The sequence below is a fragment of the Calypte anna genome, chromosome 2, assembly GCF_003957555.1.
Source record: "Calypte anna isolate BGI_N300 chromosome 2, bCalAnn1_v1.p, whole genome shotgun sequence".
Taxonomy (NCBI): Eukaryota; Metazoa; Chordata; class Aves; order Apodiformes; family Trochilidae; genus Calypte; species Calypte anna.
This window is the reverse complement of record NC_044245.1, coordinates 67,151,840-67,172,582: the sequence shown is the minus strand read 5'-3', so window position 1 is coordinate 67,172,582 and position 20,743 is coordinate 67,151,840. Positions and strand designations below refer to the sequence as shown.

Genomic DNA, 20,743 nt, shown 5'->3' with positions numbered 1-20,743 from the left:
AGTGTTTTCTCTAGTTTTGTTCTGTCTGTTGAATTCAGCTTCTCCAAGATCTTAAGCCTTGACTGCTTCTCTGAGGCAAATGAGAAGAAAAGCCATAGTTGTCTATTAGGCAACCTAGCCCAAGCCAGCTATACTTTCCCCCCATTTAGTTGGTGGTTAAACATTAAGTGGAAGTGCTTCCTACACCTGCTTGCACAATGTCTTGTTTTCTTTCCATCTCTCCCTCCTATCACTTCATCGTTTTGGCTACTTGTTCCTGGCCATATCCTTTAATTTACTCCAGTGTGCTTATAGGAGCTGAGCATGGGCTGAAACCCACAGGCTTTGGGTGGAGGAGTTTCTTTAAACTGGCACTGCTGCTTCTAGAAACATGGCCTAGATTTATTTTTGAAAAAACTTTTTTTTTTTTCCCCACATCTGGTAAAGTGGTGGAGAATAGTTAAGAGCTGGTTTCTTCACTGAGCAAAGCCCACAGGACAATAGTGATGCAGAGATAACTCTGAGGACCTGTGACCATAAAAACCTCTGAACCGAGTTTTATGCCAGTAGAGAGATTGCTTTATATCTCAACTGAGATATTACAGAGACTTTTTAGTGGAGATTTTCCATAGCCATCCTCTCTCTCTCATTGGCAGCTCTTTCCCCAGGGATGATAAGAATGGAGGTAACTGACTCGAAACTTTGCTTCAGCCAGGAAGTATACAAATGTGACCTGAGGCATTAGCCAGGAATTGCTTGATGAAGAAGGATGGCTTTTGATTTCATTAGGCTCATGTGATAACAGGTTATAGCTAAACAAATTTTAACCAAAAAGTATGTCCTTATTCTTTACTCAGCTCTATGATAAGTACAGATGATTCCAAATCTTGTGTAATTCAGTCTTGTGTTGAAGGTGTGTGGGGGTTTTTGGTTTTTTGTTTTTGGTGGGGGGTTTTCTGTGTATGTGGTTTTGGAGGGGTTTTTTCCAGATGTTGCTCAGGGGTTGTTTAGTGCCTCCAAGGATAGGGATTCCACACCTTTTAGGAATGCTTTTTCCAGAGATTGACTACTGTATTGTGAACTTGCTATTTTTTTTAACCTAATATCTAATCTGAATCCTTGTAACAACTTGTTTCCTTTGACTTTTAATGTGCACCTCCAAGAATAATCTGGTTTTGCTTCTGTACAGCCACATGTTAAGTGGTTCAGTATGATACAAATAAGATAATCAGCTCTTGTTACATGCTTCATTCTGTCAGGCCATCCTACATGGACTGAGGGAACTTAAATCTGAACAGTTTTTGCTTTTCCATGTTAACTTTCTGCATCAGAAGTCTGATTTATGGAGTGGGAAGAGGGAGTTTCTTAGTTCTGAGAATCTTTCATCTACCTCATCAAATACTGAAATTAAGCTTGTAAACTGTATTAAACCCTGCTGTTGTTAAGGATTAGCTACTGCTTTAATAATATGATTTTTTTTTTTGACCTGTAACTTCACAGTCTCTGTAAAAAAAAAATGAAGAATTTGAGAAATCGATGATGTCCCTCAAGTAGATGCTGCTATGGGATGGGAATTCTGTGGTGTGTGTTCTGGAGTTGGTTTAAATCTCTTGGAGAGCTAAGGCACTCATTGGCTCCATCTTTAGTGGTATGCATTTCTACCAGTAACTTCAAACTAGCAAGATGGTATCTATACATAGCAAGCCTGTCACTTGAACACTTTTTCTCCCTATATAGATACTTAACATTTTAAGTTTAGGAGATGTGTGGAACAACATGTCACTGAAGCAATAAATACTAGGCTTTGTTCAACTCATGATAGCATTGAAACTGGGACTATGCATGTGGAAAGCAGAATTGTTTTCTAATATTCAGGGATGTTGTTAGGGCTGCAGTTAGGACTGAAGCAGATGTTTATCAGCTTAGTCTGTCCTTGTACTGTGGAAGAATTGAGCAAGTGTTTTTTCCCTGATAGGGCTTGTATAACCTGTTCTTAAAATACATTTGTGTTGGTTATTAAACCATCTCTAACTCAACTTCTGTGCTGATTTCATTAAAAAAGCCCTCTTCCATTTCTTTCTACAGCATATTTTAATTGATACAGGCTAAGCCAATGACATTCAGTAGTGATTCCTCCAGTCATATTTGATTTTCACATGCTGTCAAACCACTTTACTGTTCCTTTCATCTTGCTTTCATATGTCTTGGTTTTAAAACTGTTGTCATTGTTGATCAACCATGGACAGTCCAAAGTATCTCTCTTTAGGTGTGGTACCCAAAACTGGATTGTTTCAGCAGGTACTTTGGAAGTTCTTAGTAGAATGTATCATCATCATATAAGTTTCCTTAACAATGTGCATCACAACTGGACTTTGCCTTTCTTTCTCGTTGTTAACTAGTGTGTATTTTGTGATTGATTACAGCCCAATAAACTTTTCTGGGTTCTGCTTCATAGTCTGTTGTTCTACATTTTTAGTGCACATTTTATTTTTCTTCCATACCAGTAAAAATTCACTTTTTAAGCTGTCCTCAAATTCAGTGATATAATTTAGAAATGTGATCCTCCCCTTCTGAAAGCTTGCAGTCCTTTCAGTTTGATGTAATCTGCTCGTTTCATACCTATAATTTCTCTTCCATTATCCAGTTCTTAAATAAAAAATACTGCCTAGAATTGGGCCTAAGACAGATCTTTGTACTTGAAAAGTGTTTTTTGATGGTGTATGAATAATAATGTTCCTGCAAATTTTTTTCCAACTATTCATTCACCTTTCTTCTCTCACCTCTAAGTGATTATCACTCTTAGACAAGAATTTTTTATCTTGTTATGCTACCAGTGCCAAAAGCATCTATTCTATCTTTTTCCCTCTCCCCTGTATCAATTGATCATTTACTGATTTCAAACAACCTGCACATGTTGGTTGCAGGTGGGGGAAGTTGCTTGTGATTGTGGTGGTTTTGTATTGTGGGGGTGGCTGTTCAAAATTGGGTGGCCAAGAGCAGGAGCCAGAATTTTTTTAAAATAATGGCAATGGTCCAAATATATTTACAGGCGAAGTGTAATACTTCAAAAGGGTTGGGTTTTTTGCTTCAGCTCACCCCATCATCTGTATAATCACTGCCCAGTAACTCTCATGATATGTCTCAGCATACCTTTTCCTACTTGTCTAGTCCAGCAACCTTCTGAGATTTCCTAACCTTTCTTTTTTGCTGTTTGAGTCTCAAACGTCAGGGTGATGTTATTGAGCCTTTCCGGATACTGCACACTACCTCATTTTATCCTTGCAAAGCTAAAAATCTGCATTGATGTTGTGCTTACTGGCCTACCTTCCTCTTCCATAGTGAGGATAGTACCTGTGGGCTGCTGAATTGTGGTTCCCTCTCCTAGATGAAACCTTCTCAATATCGTCTGGGTGAGCTGTGTGTGTCTGCACCCTCTGAATTCCCTCTGATAGGATTTGCCCATCACACTACCAAGCATCACCTTGGGCTGCTTTAGTTTGTGACTGCTTTACATTTGCATCAGGCTTTGTAAATCAAAGCGTGAGCTATTCCCGCATCAGTTACAAATTTGGAATGTTTTGCCTATCAGATTTTGAAGATCACTCTGGACATTAGCAGCCCAAATATGTGTGTAGATGTACAATGTATCCCCTTCTGAGTCTGGTCAGGTGATGTATGTATACATTTGCTACACACATTCACTTCTATCTTCCTTTTTAACAAAAAATTTCTCCACACATTTAATTTCTTTTTTCTTTCTTTCTTTTTCCTATTAGACTTTATTGGTGTGATTTCCTTTTGGTAGCACTAATTACATGTTTTGACCAAGAAACTCTCTAACTGTTGTTACTTTACTGATTTTGGAAGAGGAGTGATTTGCAGTGCATCTCTTTTCCATGGGAATCCTTCCCATTGCTTATAGCGCACCGGCTCTTTTCTTTCACAGTGACTTGCAGTTTCAGTAGTTGACATTGCTGAATCAATTGCACTTTCTTTTTCATTTTTACCTCCAGACTTTACAAAAAGTTATGCAGTATTGTCTGAATAACTTTGTTTTATGCTTGTTCTTGCACATACCACAGTCAGAAGGCTTTGTTTTCCCACATATTTCCCACTCTTTGAGCTGTGACTCTGTAGAAAAGAACAGACAGTTTCTTATGGTTTTTATTTGTTGCAGGTAGTGAAAATAGTGCTCTAGTTATTTTTTTCCTTTTTCTCCAGGTAAATGATCTATAAATCACTTAGACTTGAACTGTGTTAATTAGTAGCCTTGTTAGTGGGCTTCTGCTCAAATTAAAGTTTGTGATTCAAGGTGTATGGGGAAATACTCATTCTCATGAAATCTCATAAACATATGTATGAGTAGAATATGTACTGAAAAAAATCACTTTCAGCATGTATTTTATTTTATCACCCTTAGCTTGAAATCATGTAAAAAAGATAGCATCTGGTTCCATACTGCTTGTTGACTGTAAAGAATTATGGAAAATTTTGTGCTTAAATAAAACACCTGGTTAAGATTTAAAAAAAAAAAAAAAAAAAAAAAAAAAAAAAAAAGGAATGCATAAGGGGTGAAGTCACTAATTATAAATTGGCAGAGCTTCAATTAAGAGAATTTCTGCTGAGAACTTTTCCTGTCCAGGCCCTGGCTTCCTGTCACAGGCTTAAAGAAACAGTACAGGTATCCTACAAACCCGCTTGTCTCTTTGTCCTACATGTTTTTCACTTTAAGAAGGTTACAATTATTTTTGCCATACTCAGTGAAGCATTACCTTGAGACTTTATTAAAAACTTAGATTCTCAGTGGTTTGAAATGTATTCTAGGAAGCTGACAACTTTAGCCTGAATTTTTCTTGTTTGCTAGATAAATACAACCTCAAGCTTTTAAAGAATCAACTTTACAGGGTCATCTCAAAGAATTGGAATATTTTGCAGTTACAATTAATGACAAAATATCTGTGTTTAAGAAAAATAATTAGAAGGATTTGGCCTGTACTTTTTATTTTCTTTTCATCAAGATGCCAGTGGAGACCACCTGCTTTTTAATGTTTGTGCACCAGTGTGAGAAATAAAAACTCACATCTACAAATTTAAATATAGCTCACGCTTCATGGGTTATCACAATAGGTTTGAAGGGATCTTTATAGTTCTGTAAGAGGTAACGTTTTCCCAGAGGAAGGAGGCTAAATACTTGGAAGAACAATTTACTTTTCTAAGGCATAGCAGTTGCTGTAGTCTGGACAGTCTGGAGTGTAGAGTGATACCTTTGATCCCTGCACAAACAAGAAACTTACCTTAGTATACAGGCAGACCAGAAAGGCTTAATTTGGGGCATTTTGTGGTTGCATACAATTGCAGAATTGCTTTTGTCTGTGTCAGTGGCAAATCATAACTACTGCTTCATGAAATCTGTAGTGGGGTTGCTTCCTTGTAGTGCACCTGTGGGGGAAGTGGCATAATATAATTCTCAAATGGGGATTGTCTAGAGAGAAGTCTTCATGTATTTATTTGACAGTATAATTTGTGGTGATGTATTCACATAGCACTAGAAGTGCATTACACGTGATGTGGAGAACAAACTAAAGTGTGTCTAACACTAAGTATGCCTGATATTATCTGGGCCATAAAGCTCCCAACACTGATCCCTAATTCTGGTGCTTCAGAGCATCCTGCCTTCTAAATTCACAAGTCAGCATTGCTGCTGATAAAATACATACACAAACTAGTTGTGAATTCTTGTGGTCTATAGGTAATAATAATCACGGGAGGGATGGGTTCTTATTATATCCGAGTTAGATTAAATCCTCTTTAAGCCACACTGTTTGTATTTTATTAGTGTAACAGGCTTTTGTCCACAAAGGTTACTGGTGAGAATCTAGACTCAAGTGTTTTCTTTTTGTTGTTGTTGTTGTTTTTGGGTTTTTTTCTTAATTGGGAAGAGTTCAAATTTCATTGCTAAAGTCTGCTGATCTGAATTGATAATACTGTTAGATCTAAGAGGTACTAATTTTCATATTTCCATTTTAATTTAAGACTCTACATAGTTTGATAAATTTGTTATTTCACTTTTTTTTTCCCATGATATTAAATGTCAGGCTAATAAAATCCCCTAAGACTGCATCTCTAAGTCCATGGAAGATCTCTGCTTCTCAATTATTTTGCTGTCTGGTCATGCTAGAGACCTAAGCTCAGTGAGAAGTCATTGAGACAGCTCTTTAGGCTGGTAGGAAATCATGCAAAAGTATCAGCTTGATCTAACTCCTTAAATTTTATGAAGACAGTTTTGTTTGGTGAAGGGTAATTTCATTAATGAACATTAAGGGTTCTTCCTGCCTCTTCCATTTCTTTTAGTCTTTTCATTGTTTTCTCGTGTGAATCTTGCAAAATTCAGTGTGGCAGGAGAAAAGCTCAGTAGCAATTATGGAATGCTTTGTGGTCTACAAAATATAGTGTGTTTTGAAAAGGGATGCTGACCACTGTTTTTTGAGATCATCTCATCAATACTGTCCTTTGAAATATTTGAAATTGATGGACTGAGGTTCACTATGTAATATAAATAAAATAGATGGCTCCAGCTGGGAGGTAGAACTGTCTTGTTTGTATTACAGAACATAAAGTTAGCAATTTTATAAGCTCCTTCCAGTAACCTACCATAATGGGTAATGAATCGTAGCATTCCTGAGATTTAGATTTTGGCTCAAAATAAGCAAATAGCAAGGACACAGTGCTCTTCCAGTATCACATAGCTTATCTTATGTTACAGGGACATATGTATTTGTTCTTTCTTACAGAATCTTTTGCTCGTTTACAGTTTGAGCATTCATTAAATTCATTGGCAGGAGTTTGATTTTTTCATAATAGAAGTGAAGTTGGCATAATTCTAGTCATTAATTGCTTTAGAATTGTTTGTGTAGTTTACCATACTTTGGTCTTTCCATAAAGGAGATAATAGCACTTCAAAGCTTCTGTTTGTTTTTTTAATAAAAAATTGCGTTTCACTTGTGAAGACATGTAGATGTGTTTTAGGGGCTCTTGGGGCATTTTTTTTCCCTTTCAAGTCAGTTCATTCTTTTACTGAATAGCAAATACTATAATCCTGCCCTATGCTATTGCTACTCAAACAAAAAAAAACCCTTACCTGATACCTCAACACGGAGTACAGATTTATACTTTTATTTCTCGGTATGTTATCTTTAGTCTTTATGTCCTTTTGTTTTAGTTTTACAGTACAATTACCACAGTAAGGTTTTGGGGTTTGATACTGATGTGCTTCTTAACTGGTTGGTTGGTTGTGTGTCTGTCTGTTGCCCTCACTGTGTAATAGAATGTTTTCAGTTGCTGTGAGGTGAAAAGGCCCAGGGAACAGTAGCAGCAGAATAGAAATGAAACCTGCAGAAAATGTCACTATTTAATCATTAGCTTACTTGGAAGGACTTAAGCAGTAAAAATGTGAGGATGACAAGGAACATTTAGGAAGAACACTGTAAGCTTCAGCAAGTGGAAATTCAGTTAAACATCTATTCTGAAATCTTATCCCCCCAAAACTACCTGAGTTTCTTGAGCAGAAGGTACTTGGGCTTCACCTGATGATTGTTGTCTCACAACCTCTTTTTCCCTTTTTTTTGCTTGCTGTGCGAAGTCACACAGAAGGATCTTCTTTACTTTTTTGATCTTGGTACCGTATTTAAAATATTTAGACTTTTCCAGTATTGTCAGTATGTGGGGTTAGTTTAGGGACTATGTTTATTTTTTTCCTCTTACAACTATTGTTAGACATTTTAAACTGTGAAACAGATTCACAGCTAAAAGAAATATTTCAAAGGTTATAGGATATTTATTATCCTGAAATATCGACAGTACTGTTACATTCACTTTATTTCTGTTATTACAAGCACAACAGAAGTAATATTCCCTTTGCTCTCCACTGCTGCAGTGGTTAAGACTCCCATAATGTTGATGGTGCCATTGCATCAATAATTCTCACTCTCTTATATTACAAGGTTGCAGTCTGGCTAGTGGGTTCCCAGTTGCACTGACCTTTTTTGCTCTGCATCTCATGTTGATGTTCGTGGACTAGTCCTAAATGGTTTTTTATTATTCTATTACTTGTGGAAGTTTAGTGCTTTTGATATGGATGTGAGTATATGCTTTGAGTGCCCAATCTTCACAAAATATAAAATTTGATATAAATGTATACAGGCAGAGAAGTGTCGAGTACATCTGCTTATATTTTGCTTTTGCTATTTTATAGTAATAGTTAAAAGCATGTGTTTTGGCATATTTTATAAAAAGAAAGGTCTTAATATGGTCACATTGCTAAATTAACCAAGATTACAAAAGGAATTTTTGAAATATAGGTTATAGATGTAAATTGGAGAAGACAATGCTAAATTATTTTAATGGATCTTATTAGTAAAATCCAAGTAGTAGAAGAATCCGTTACACCGGCCAAAAAAAAAAAAAAAAAAAGCAAAAAAAACCCAAAACCCCACAACCTGAATTAAACAATAATTTATTTGAATCATAAATGCAGCAGCCTGCCTAAGCAGATAAGAAGAAACAATTTTCAGTGCAAATTAGTGTCTTTTATGACAATAGATAAAGGAAGATGCTTTTCAGGAAGAAATTTAAAAATAAAACTGAAAAAGTTTATATGAAATTTTTAGTGTGTCTTTGTTCATATAGGTTGCAAATCTACTGGATAGATTTCCATTGAAAATGCAGCATGGATTAATTGTTGGGGTTGGATTTGGTTTTAGCCATCTTACTTGCAGTCCTTAAACTTTGGGACTGTGATGAAACTTCTGTTGGTTGTATTGGCTGAAGCTTTTAGCCCTTTGGAAGAGGAGGAGCAAAAACCTCAGGCTCTTCATTTGTTATCCAAACTTAGAACACATTACCAGAAAAATAAACAAAAGGAAAAGTAAAGGAAAAAAAACCAAGAGCAGAAAGTTCTATGGTAAATATTAGGCTTGCATCAGAGGGAACTGTATGGAAGAAATGTATGAGATGTCAGGAATTCCCATATCCTGAGAACATCAGACATTGCTCAGCAATTTGCTTGCTGAATGCTTTAGCTGTCAAAGAAGGGAAGCGCTGATCATCTCCTCACACAAGGTTGTGTGCAACGAGCTTTAATTTAACAGAGCTTTAACCATTGAGTCAGAGATGCGCTTTTGCTGTCCTGTTGAAGTCCGGTCAGACTTGGCCACCTTTTAAGGCTTTCTAAAAATGTTTGCCTGTGTGCACACTCAGCAAAACCCTGGTCGTTTTTTATCCATTACACTGCCTGAAGATCGCCTACAGTCTGGCTTGGAAACAAATGTAGCAGCGCCTGCAAACCTTTCCTACTAACATAGTGCCAGCAGCAGAGGAAGCAGTCTCTCTTCAAGTGTCAGCACAGAAATACCACACCCACTAGCTGGACTTGTTCAAAAAGACTTTTTGAAGTATTATTTGTTTCAGGGGAATGAGTTTTGCAACTTCCTCCTCTTGCTGTAGGAAGGCTGTGCTGGCTGGAGCAGGGACACCTGAGGATCTCTGAGCAGGGCAGGTGTGGCAGGGGCTGCACCCCAAATTGCAGCCAGCTGTGGCTGCCTCTCCTGGCACACAGCTGAAGACTTTCTGCTTCAACTCCTTTTCCATCTGCCCTTTTCCTTCTTGACGAATTTCATCAGTCTTTTGCATCTTCCTATAACATAATCCTATTGCTTTGCTGTAGAAGAGTGACTCTATGCCTTTGCTGCATCTTTTCCACATCTGCCCAGTGTGGAGCCTGCCTGCCCACCCACCTCCTCCTGCCTGCCTGGGACAGACACTGCGTGCTGGTGTGGGGCCAAAAGCACTGCCAGCATGGCAGACCCTCCCACAACTTCTGTGCAGGTACTGAACATTCTTTTGGCTCATGGTGATATTTCTCTGACAAAGTATTTCTTGATAGAGAAGGGAAAAAATGAAGGAACCTGAAGCTTCTTGAGTGGGAACTGGCCCTGCTTTGGGTAAAACTTGTGGAAAACCTGTTTTCCCCTTCCTCCCTCAACCCGCCAACCCAGTATGCAGTGGGTAATCTGGTAACTTCAGCATTCAGATGTAATATATATAGTAACAGAGGGCAATGCTGGACAAAACAGGCAGTTGCATAACCACTGTAAGTCCAAGAAAGGGAAAAAATAACCTCAACAAGCAACTGTTGTCATCTCCCCTCAATAAATGCAGTAAGCCATGGAAACATGGTGCTTTGGAACTATTTATGTCTACTCCCAGTATTGTTTCGTCAGATATTCCTGGCTCCCCCGCTTCAAGGTGAAGGTTATTTTACTACGGTCCACACTTAAATGCCAACAATATCAAACAAATCAGACTGGCTTTACTTCTCTTGCTGCAACCCTGCCAAATTCTAGTAAACACCAATCATTGCAGAAAGTCATCTCAGAGAATGACTTCTTGAGTTGGCCATAAACTGTCTGAGGCAGTCCAAAAAGATATTGCACAAAGTTTATTCAATAATAGCACAGTATTTAATTTTGATAGTAGTTTGGTTGTGCTGAAACTAAGGAGATAAGCAGTTTCTGTTAGTGAATGACTGTTTGTGTTCCTTACCCTTGGAGAAAAGGGAATTGTCAGTTTTAATCTGATAATGTAGAAGTTTCCTCTTACTTATTTTTCTCATCATTATTTTGTAACTATTAGAAGTTTATCATTTCTTGTATCTAGTCATAGTGTCCAACCTCCTGATTTGGCAGTGTTGTACCAATAATGCATAAACCAGAACTAATATTTACATCAGTGAGGTCATGACAGAAATTACGGGTTCAGACTGGAGACTCTATAGGAGCACTCTTACAAAGACCTTATGTAGCATGATACCCTAAATTTTATGGCAGAGGTACAGCTACATATTGGAGCTCTGGCTGTGCCTTCCCAGACAAATATTGATCCATCTCCACAGAAGAGGATTTTTTTCATCCAGGATTCAGTCAAGGACACAGGCAGAGAGCTCCCCATCAAGACTGAAAGCAGCAGTTAGCTGAGAATCTGATTGTCACTGTCCATAGTTTGGTAATCTGTACCTGATACCATCAGTCCAGGTACCTTTGTGTGTGTGTGTGTGTGTGTGTGTGTGTTCCAGTTTGCTGAAAAGCAACTGTCTTTAGGTCAGAACAAAAAGATGTAAGTGCTGCATGGTGTGATCACATATGCTGGGCCATCTCACCTAAACCGTGTTCCTAGAAAGGTTGGACTAGATGTTCCTTGACATCTTTTCCAACCTGGCATTTTATGATTCTGTGATGCCTCAGAATACTAGGAAATAGGGCTGGAAGAGGCCTTTGTCATCTAATCCATCCTTCTCCCCAAAGGCTCCTCTGCAGATGCTGCAGTCAAATGGTTTTCACATACAGGGGAATCCATCATGGTCCCATAGCTCAAGAATGCACCAGCTAGGAAAAAAGATTTTGGTTGCTACTGTGTCACCACACAGAGATAAAAGCAAGGAACTGCAGAATGGAGGTAGTTTCTGTCTAGGAGTTATAGACTTAGAATGCCATTGACTTTTGTATATGCTCTTGAGACATCTGAAATAGTGATAATTCTAGTCAAGGATGCAGGGGAAGATAGTATTCATGAGGGAAATTTTCAGTGGAAATAATTCTCATGTCTGGAGGTGCTCAGTTTTCTGTTGAGCCACATTTGCCTTGAAGGACTGCAAAATAGGGCAACTTAGTTTTGGTTTCAGTGTCTGGGTTGAATTTCCTTGTTCAAGTACTTATTTGTATCAGAACATTAAAAGGCACCTCTGAGATATATGAGAAGGTGGAATTGCAACACAGAGCAGCGTATGTATGTTAAATGGACTGTACTTCACATTATTGCTTATGGGTCCTGGTTATTTGCCTGGTTGTGTAGTGTGACTGAACAGTCAGCTATCAGCACTAGCTCACCAGGGAGCCTGTATGGGACAAATGCTTTGGGTTTTGTTGAGGAATCCTGAGTGGAAGTGGGGTTGTTCTCCAATAGTTTTGGAAGGAAAATAATTGTGAGCAGTTGTTACTTCCAGTTGCTTTGTGACCACTGACATGTGTAGTCTTTTAAGCTATGAAAGCAGAATTAAATCACTGACAGAGCTGCTCAAAGAGTCATCTTGAAACAGTACAGGCCTGAATTCAAGCCATGGTTTTCCTTTACCACATAAAGGAAACATCTTTTCAGTCTTAGAATTTGAGGTTGAATAATTTCTGGCTTTCAGCTAAACACATGTGGGACTAAGGTTATTAATTTTAAATCAACCTGTAGGATATAATATTGTGTTTGTCCTGCTTTAGTTTTAACCTTCCTTAAGGAGTATCTAGTGAGTGAAACACTGTATTAGAGTATTATATTACTCCTGAATGGATATGGGCAACATTTTTTTTTATCAATATAAATTTTAGCAAAAGCAAAGCTTAGAACAGGACAGAGCAGAATCCCATTGACAAATTAGTCTGATTTATTAAATACACATCTTGAACCAGCACTGTTATTTTAGTTCAGTTGGAAAGATTTTACATAGAAGGAGTAAGTTTGAAAACAAAAGAACCACCTTTTTTTGTTGTGTCTTCAGTTCCTCTGAGCCATTATTTGCTCCCTTCTGCTCCTGATTGCTGACTACTTCATGGCCATAATTATATTAATTTTTCATAGCTTGCAGGGAACATATGTAAGCCAAATAAAAATGGAAGGGGCAATTTTAAAATTTGAACCCAAATGTTTTAAACCTTAACCAGCCTAAAAGAAAGGCAAAGGCTCTGCTTGGTGACTGACATACACTGTGACACATGGTGAAGGACTTGTCACTGGAAGGAGCAGTTGTAAGAACCACCCACATGATGGGTGGCATGGTGAGTTTCTCTCTAAACACAAAGCTCTGTTGCAGGCCACTGATGATGGACAATATGCCATGGCACATAGAAGGAATGTGTTTTGACATAAAGTCCACTATTTACTGTACCAGTTTAAAAAAAAACAAAAACTTTACCAACAGATTTAGAGGCTGTATCAGTTGTGCTATGTCTGTGTCCTTCAAAAAGCTGACAAAGTCCACAGCTAAGCAATCCCAAATCAGCTTTTTGAGTACATGCTGCACTAACCTAATTCTCTGAGATGTCAAGGCACTCTATAACAACCTTTTCCAGGGGCTTACTGGAGTATTTCTTAGGCTGAATTTTGGAGCCTCTGCTTGAATGTTAGTCTCCTTCCTATTCCATACAGTTGACTCTAGAATTTATTCTTGTCAAAAGCTATGCTGTAAGGATAGTCCCAGACCTAGCAGGCAGGGAAGTCCCTGTTTGAGAAGAGGAGGTGACAAATAATTCTTCTTCTCTGACTGTCCCTTCATCTCACTGCAGTGAGTGGCAGCCTCAGCAGATGTGTGGCTTTACCTCCTACTTCCCACTCCTGCTCGTGTCTCGGAGAGACTTCCTGTCCACTCTTTTTTGTGACAACTTTTCTTGTTTCTTTGCTTTCTAGGTAAGCACTGATAAACTACAAGTTGATAGAGGCAGTGAAGCGTGCTGTATTAGCCTTACAGATACCAGCAGTCATTTTTCTCATGATTTTCCTGTTTGAGCAAGTTTGAGGAATTTACATCGAAGTACATTAGAAAACATTCCCTGCAGGTTGTTGTTTGTGGTGGGTTTTTTATGCTTTAGATTGTAGGGTATGAAAGAGTATGCACAGTGCTACAGTGATACCTGCTCTCTGATAATTTCAATTTTACCACTTTCCTATATGGAATGGAGTTTGTTTTGCAATACTGGGTCTCAATCTCATAATCAAAGAGTTTACCTGAGGAAATATCTACCGTTTTCTAAAACTGGTATCTGCTAGTCAGTGTAGTATTTGAATTGGAGAAAAAATGGTTTCTGTTCTCTTCAGACGTGCTTTTCACCCTTCTCTCAGTTATCCTGTCCTTCTTCCACCACCCTCTTCCCACACATTCTTGCTGCCCTGCTGGCTCAGCAGCAGCACTCAGGAACTGATCAAGCTGAAAGCTATCCCAGTGCACCCACAAAGATGTTTGTCTTGTTCCTGCTGCTAAATTAATTTTTCCAGGTTTTGTGGGGGTTTTGGCATATCTTCATTTGTTTATGTCAGTTTATTACTCATGTCTTGCTACTTAGTCATAAGTTGATATTTTTGTCCAAAAGATGAGCCCAGAGTAGGAAAACACAAGCACTTTTGCCTGGATATTCTGTGGTAGTTGAACTATATTTGATGTTTTTCATAAATTTGTTTTAGGATTTTGGTTGCCTTAAGAGAAAACTTAAATGAGGTAGAAACACTGGTGATGGTAAATAGTTTTAAAGTGTAATTTGATTTAACCTTGGAAGCTCTCTTGGAATTGCTTAGCAGATGTACTGGTGGAGGGAAAGAAGGTATTAAGGAACCCAGCTCCTGTTTCTGGGTTAGACTGAAATAACTGGGCATGACAACTTGTTTCTGGTATGGCAGACTATATTGGGAAGAAATATAGCAGTGAAGGGGAAAAAAAATCTTAATTTTTGTGTTGCATAAACTAGATTACCAATAAGGTAATCTTAAGGTGCCAATAATTAATTCAGTCTATGCTGCTTGCCCATATTGAATCACAGGGCTGTGGTGAGGCTCATGGAATATCCTTTCCTGGTTTTCCTGTACTTGCCCACTAACTGGGTTATTTCTTGCAGTCTGCTGGCAGGAACAATTGACCCCAAGGACAGACATGCAGTAAATTTCAGACTTCATCTTCCGTGTAGCAGGGGTGAACTTGGTTAATACCTTTGCAGCATTGATTTGATGTGAGCCAGCATATGATTATGCCACTTCTTGGTGGCATAATCAAAGTCTATTGTCTTGTTTGAAACAAACAAACAGAAAATGTAAAAAGTTGTTTGTTTTTTTTTCTTCATCAAAATACCACATTCGTTCTTTTAGAAATTTAAGTAAGCATATGATTGTGTTTAAGAATTACTGAAAAATTATTATCCCACTGCAGCATTTTTGCTAATTATAATGATTCAAAAGAACACCTTGAAGATAAACTTTTGCAGGTGTCTGCATTTTAACAGAGCTAGAGGAGGAATAACTGATAGTATTATAGAATCTTCTGTGATGTAGCTATATTTTAATAGAAACTTTCATGTTCTAGGATCTCACAAAGTAATATGAATTTTAAATAGAGAAGTTTTACTTGTAGGGTATGTCCAACTTAATCACACTAATTCTGCTTTGACACTGAGCAGTATAGGGGTGCGTCAGTATTAAATCATTATTTTTAAGTCCTGATATTTACATTAAGTATACATGGTAGGAAGGCTTCTGATGTGTGTTTTGTAATGGTATGAAACTGCAAAATATTGGTAAAATATATGGCAAGTAATGAGTGAATGCCTGTAAGAAGATGAAATTTCTCTGCAGTATTCAGTGTGGCTCTCCTGAGTATTGCTTTGGACCCTCTGTAGGTTTTAAATGAATGAATACTTTAGAAATGTGACTTAGAGAGCAGTTTAGCTTATAAACAGAAATAAACTTCAGAGCTTTAAGGATTTTTTTTTTAACAACAACAACAAAAAAGAGTTTATTTGCAACTCTTTCTGAAATTACATCAATACAGATTTTATTACTCAAGGTACCTTCCCAATTTGATAGTCTTTAAGCAAAAGCAAGTCTCGGAGGCATTTTATTTACTATGAGACATTTCCCATATAGATTATCACATTTGTCTGTTTCTTTTTTTACAGTAAGTCAGCAATCTTGCCATGTCATTTGCTATATGTACAATATATTCATTACAAATATTTTCTGGTTTCTTACGGCATGCTGTTTTCCCCACTAATATTTTAATTGACTTTGTAGCTTACACTGCATTTCATTTACTCTTTTATTTCTGGTCTAATTATCCTCTCATGTTTGTTTTGTGGTTTTTTATTTTTGGTTTGTTTTTTTTTTTTTTGTCACTGGAAAAATAATTCGTGTTTAGCATCTGTAACTATGAAAAATTAGAGTTTTACTTTGCATTTCTAATACCCGTTCTTTATCTGTTTTAGCATCTCCCTGTATTCTTCCCAGTGTTCTTTACTTCCTATTTTCTTGTAAGTATAGCATATTCTATTTTTCCCCTCAGTTCCTATTGATCTATTTAACCATGTGGAGTTAATTAAAGCTACATCTCACTCCTGAAGAAAATAATTCAATTACTGTATAAGTTTAGTTCCATTGATACACCCTCTCCTTATGACTGGAGTGTCTTGCTATTTGTCTAAAAAGTATTTAATGGAATATCTTTTTACATAACACACCTAAAATCACAAAGCATTCATCTTGGTAGAAATTAAATTTCAATTACATTTGCTGATACTATCCTGTTTCTATTTTCTTTATTTTGTTGCATAGTGGTTGGAGTCTGACTTGAACAGGTGGGTCCCTGGCAGGTTTCAGGAAACACACAATCATGCAGTTCATCCATCATTTTGTCTCATCTATGACATGCTTTAAATTGTTTTCAAATTAAAATTGAGCTCACAATTGTGACTAGTTATATACTAGTCCCATTACTTGTGTGTATGTGATATTTGTAGTGACTTTCCATGGTATTTTTTGCTTCTCTGTGTATTCATAATGGATTATTTCCTAAGGCAAGATTCAGCGTTTTAGGCATCTATCTAAAGGTGTTCAAGACCCACTAGCCACCTTTTAGTAAATGTAAGTCTAAGTACAGCTTTCTGAACTTCCAGCTGAACATCTGAGGCTACAGAACTGGACTTTGGAATTGCAACAATTCCCAAGCCCAAAATTAAATTGGAATTTTAGTTTTCCCCTTGCTTTTGACTCCTGTGAAAAGATGTGCTCCTGCCTCCATCCCCAAATAGTCAAATAAACCTTACTTTCCTATTGCCAGCTACACATAAATCTCTCTGAGGCACACTTTGATATGAAGCATCAGATATGATATACTTTGTTTTTATTTTTGTGTACCAGTAGGCATTATGGTACCTAACTAAGCCTCTCTCAGTTTTGGGACAGTGCATAGCAGTTCTTAAGTCCTACTCTCCAAGATAGATCTTCACAGGTTTGCTTTTTTTTTCTTAAATTTGTCTTAAACTGCAGTGTTTTTTCTGTTGGTTGGTTAATTTTGGTTTTTTTTTCCTCTGCCACATCTGTAACTTTCTAATTCCTTGAAATATTTTTTTTGTTAAAAATTTCAGCCTCCTAATATTAGTCTTCATAATCTCCTAGAGGCTGTGGTTTCATATTACTATGTTGGTGCTGCTGGAACAACATGTCCCTCTTAAATATCGTGGTGCTTATCCTGTAGCTTCCTTAGCTGTCTCTTCTGACTAGTACTTAAATCAATATTGCTACTTTAATCTAAATATGATTTCTGGAAAGAAGGGGAATGTAGCTCTTGGGGATTGGGACCACCTGAAACTGTAATAGTCCTTACTTCCATACTGACTCGCTCTGCACCCTGGGGTAAGCCCCTTTAGCATCTCTGCACCGTTTTCTATGTATGGCAGCATGTTGTGTTAACTACCTAATGAGTGCTTGATGGAGATGCTGGTTTGGTGTTTTTGACTGTGAGGTTTTTCCTTCTGATAAACCGTTCTACTTCACTCACTGTTGTCATGTTTGTGGAAGCCTAAGGTCCTAAAGAGAAGCTGATTGCTTTCCTCAGCAGTATGAAGAGTGTGCACGCAAACACTACCCTATGCATGATCCATCCAGCTGGGTAAGGGCAGCTCACTGCCTCCAGTCCCTCTGTGCTGCTGGCTGAGAAGGGAGCATTGCTTTCTCTGTTCACTGCTTTTGGCTGTGATTATTTTCTTGTGATTTACACTGGGCCTGAGTTTTTTGGGTTTTTTGCTTGTTTGTTTTTTGTTTTTGTTTTTTTGTTTTTTTCTGTAATTTGGTTGTTTACCACTACGTTTTTTATTTCAATATTTGATGAAAACATTCTTATGATAGATGTTTCCCCAGGACTCTTGTTCGAGGCCATGCTCAAGATCTTTACTATCTCTGCAAATCCCACAGCATGGAGAAAAATACCATTTGTACTGGGGTCAAGCTGTGGGGCAAGATGATGTGAAGACAAATGCCTCCTGTGTTTTCTAGTAGTTGCCTGCAGTGATACAGGACAAAGCTTAGTTGAGGAAGGATATCATATTAGATTTCCTCATGCAAAGCATCTGACTCAAAGCCTTTATTCTCAGTGGTCCTCAAATGTTTACTTTAGGACTTTATCTGTTTGGGGTTGGTTTTTTTTGTGTGTGTGTGGGTGGTGGTGGTTGGCTGAGGTTTTTTTTAAAATTATTATTATTTAATATAGGAAGAATAAGAAATTCTGGATATTGTCCATGAGTTCCCCAGTTCAGACATGTCCTCACATAACTGCTGACCCTAGCCTAGGGTTGCCAAAAACAAACAGTAGATATCAGATTCAGCTTCAGAGCACAGGTTTTATTTACTTGCTTCTTCCATCATGCCTCACTTTAGCTGTTGCTAGAGGATCACATTTGGGATTTATTACTCTCTAACAATATAAAGGACAAATTTGGCAAGATGATACACTGTTCTGAATCACTTTTTCAGTTCCAAGCACCTAACTAGCTGGCACCTGGTGCATGGGGTTCCAAATATAACTTTCATCATCCTGCTTTTATTGTGGGCTTATTTTCCCTTAATACTGGAAAAACTGGGGTAAAACAATTTGTAAGAGCCTCTTTAGATGTGGTATAAATGCAGTTTTGTGCTTTGCTTAAAAGCAGGATCTTTAGGAAATCTTGTTGTCTCAAATCCTTGATTCCCCAGTGCGAACTGCTTTCTGTTGAGTACTCCTGAATCAAAAGTAAGAACCTGCTTGGCACATGCATTTCTGAATGTGCCATTCATCTCTAGAAGGCACCCTCAAGTGAAGAATTAAAGAGACTCCTCCTTCATGCCACCCCAGCCAGTTATTGCTGTTCAAATCAGTCATTTCTGATAAGGGGGTGCTGCTGAAGAGCAGCTTGACCATGTTAGTAGCATCCAACAACATTATCTATTGCCCAAGTACAGGGTATAATGCACTTAGCTGCATGCATTTATATACTGGAAGATGGCCTCTGTGTGACAAGTTTATATGCTTCATGTAATTGTTCATTGGCCACCTCTTCATGAACTTGTTGCTAATGTCCCACAGGAGGTTGACACATCTATTAATGACAGATGTCAGGGAGTGGCTGGAAAGACACACGCAGCTCCTTGAGGCAGATATGTAAAAAGAGATGCTTTTTCAAAGGAGGGATGCTCAGTCCAGATAATCTCCTATAAAGGTCAGTACAGAGAATTACAGAATCATAGAGTCAGCCAGGTTGGAAAGGACCTCTGAGATCATAAAGTCCAACCCTTGATCCACTACCACTGCAGTTACCAGACGTCAGTGTCCTGAAGATCTGAAAGTCCTCTAGCCCTGTTTGCCTACTGCTTTTCTGCACTGAAATACCAAATGTTTCTGTGAGCAGTTGCTGGTGGAACGCTTGCAAACTCTGGTATATAAAGTCTCATCTATGCAATAAGAATGAAATGTGAATACTTATTGACATGTTTTCAAAAAGAAGGTAGATTAAAGTATTCTGCCAAGATAGTGCTGCTATACCCATCTGTCTAAAACTCATTATTAATGTAGCTAAAATATTTTTTTACCAATTTATTTTCTTACAAGAATTATGTCATTTGGCATGTATATGCTCGTGTCTATAGAGGAAACTGCCTGGGATGTTTTTGGCAGCTATCTATTCTAAGCTAGCCTTACATTAGGTCACACTTATTCCAAAGGAAGAGAACCATATTTTAGATGACTTTGGGGACTGGATTAAATTGCAATGAAGTGGTCTTAAAATAGAACATGTTCACCTTAGGAGTTAGTATGAAATAGCAAGGTATACTTCAAGTTTAAACCTTAGCCTATTTTGTGATGGCTTTCATCTGTAGATGAGCCCCAAGAGATGTCCTTAGCTCTCAAGTTCGAGAGCATTTCAAATGAACGCTGCAGAATCCTGACCAGCAGCTCCAAGAATACCAAAGGGCAGGGTAGGCAAGTTCATCCCTATGAAATGTTTCCAGTGTTAAAGGGCCTCAAGAAGATGTCTGTAACATAGCAAAGGTTTTTCTTATTTGAATTCATTTATAAGAAAAAGAACTAATTCTTTGCTTCTGCAATGAAATACTTGGGTGTATGCTACTGTTAAATATGGCTGGGATTTTTTGACTGCAGTAATATCTTGAGAAATTTGTGGCTTTTCCTTGTTGTTTGGTTGGGTTTTGGTTAGCTTTTTTTTTTTTCCTATCAACTTTAATAACAGTTAAAATTATGAGAATGATCATGTGTACTGCTTTCTGTCAGGAGTACCCTGATTATAGATTCAATGGAAGAAAAATCACTCCAAAATGAGTCTAAAAATGAAGTGAAAGGGGAGAGCAATCCTAACTTACGTTGATTCCCTGAAGAAAGAAAAAAACTAATAAAGAAAATGCTCATCTGAGGAGTGTTTATTTATATATTTCCAGTGAAATAATAAGAATGGAAATATATTTTGAAATGCTTTTGCAGTTGTTTTGAAGGGGCATTTTTTTTCCACTGTAAGACATCACATGGAAAGTTTACTTAATGCCTTAGTGCATTAAGTAATGTGCAGTAGTACTTTTTGAAGGTAGTCAAACTTAATCAAACTTTCCAAGAGCTTTGTTGCCAACTTACATATTAATGTTATCC

The 20,743-nt window shown here is 37.7% G+C and overlaps 1 protein-coding gene across 2 annotated transcripts in view; it reads left to right on the top strand.

Moving 5' to 3' along the window:
- CDYL (chromodomain Y like) overlaps positions 1-20,743 on the top strand; it is a 103,098-nt gene that overhangs the window by 65,306 nt on the left and 17,049 nt on the right. The window contains exon 3 of one of the 2 annotated variants that reach the window (XM_030445609.1): positions 16,041-16,085. The exons of the other annotated variant lie outside the window; for it this stretch is intronic. Within the exon in view, the coding sequence (XP_030301469.1) occupies positions 16,041-16,085 (45 nt within the window). The remainder of the gene's footprint in view (positions 1-16,040; positions 16,086-20,743) is intronic. 2 annotated transcript variants of the gene reach the window in all.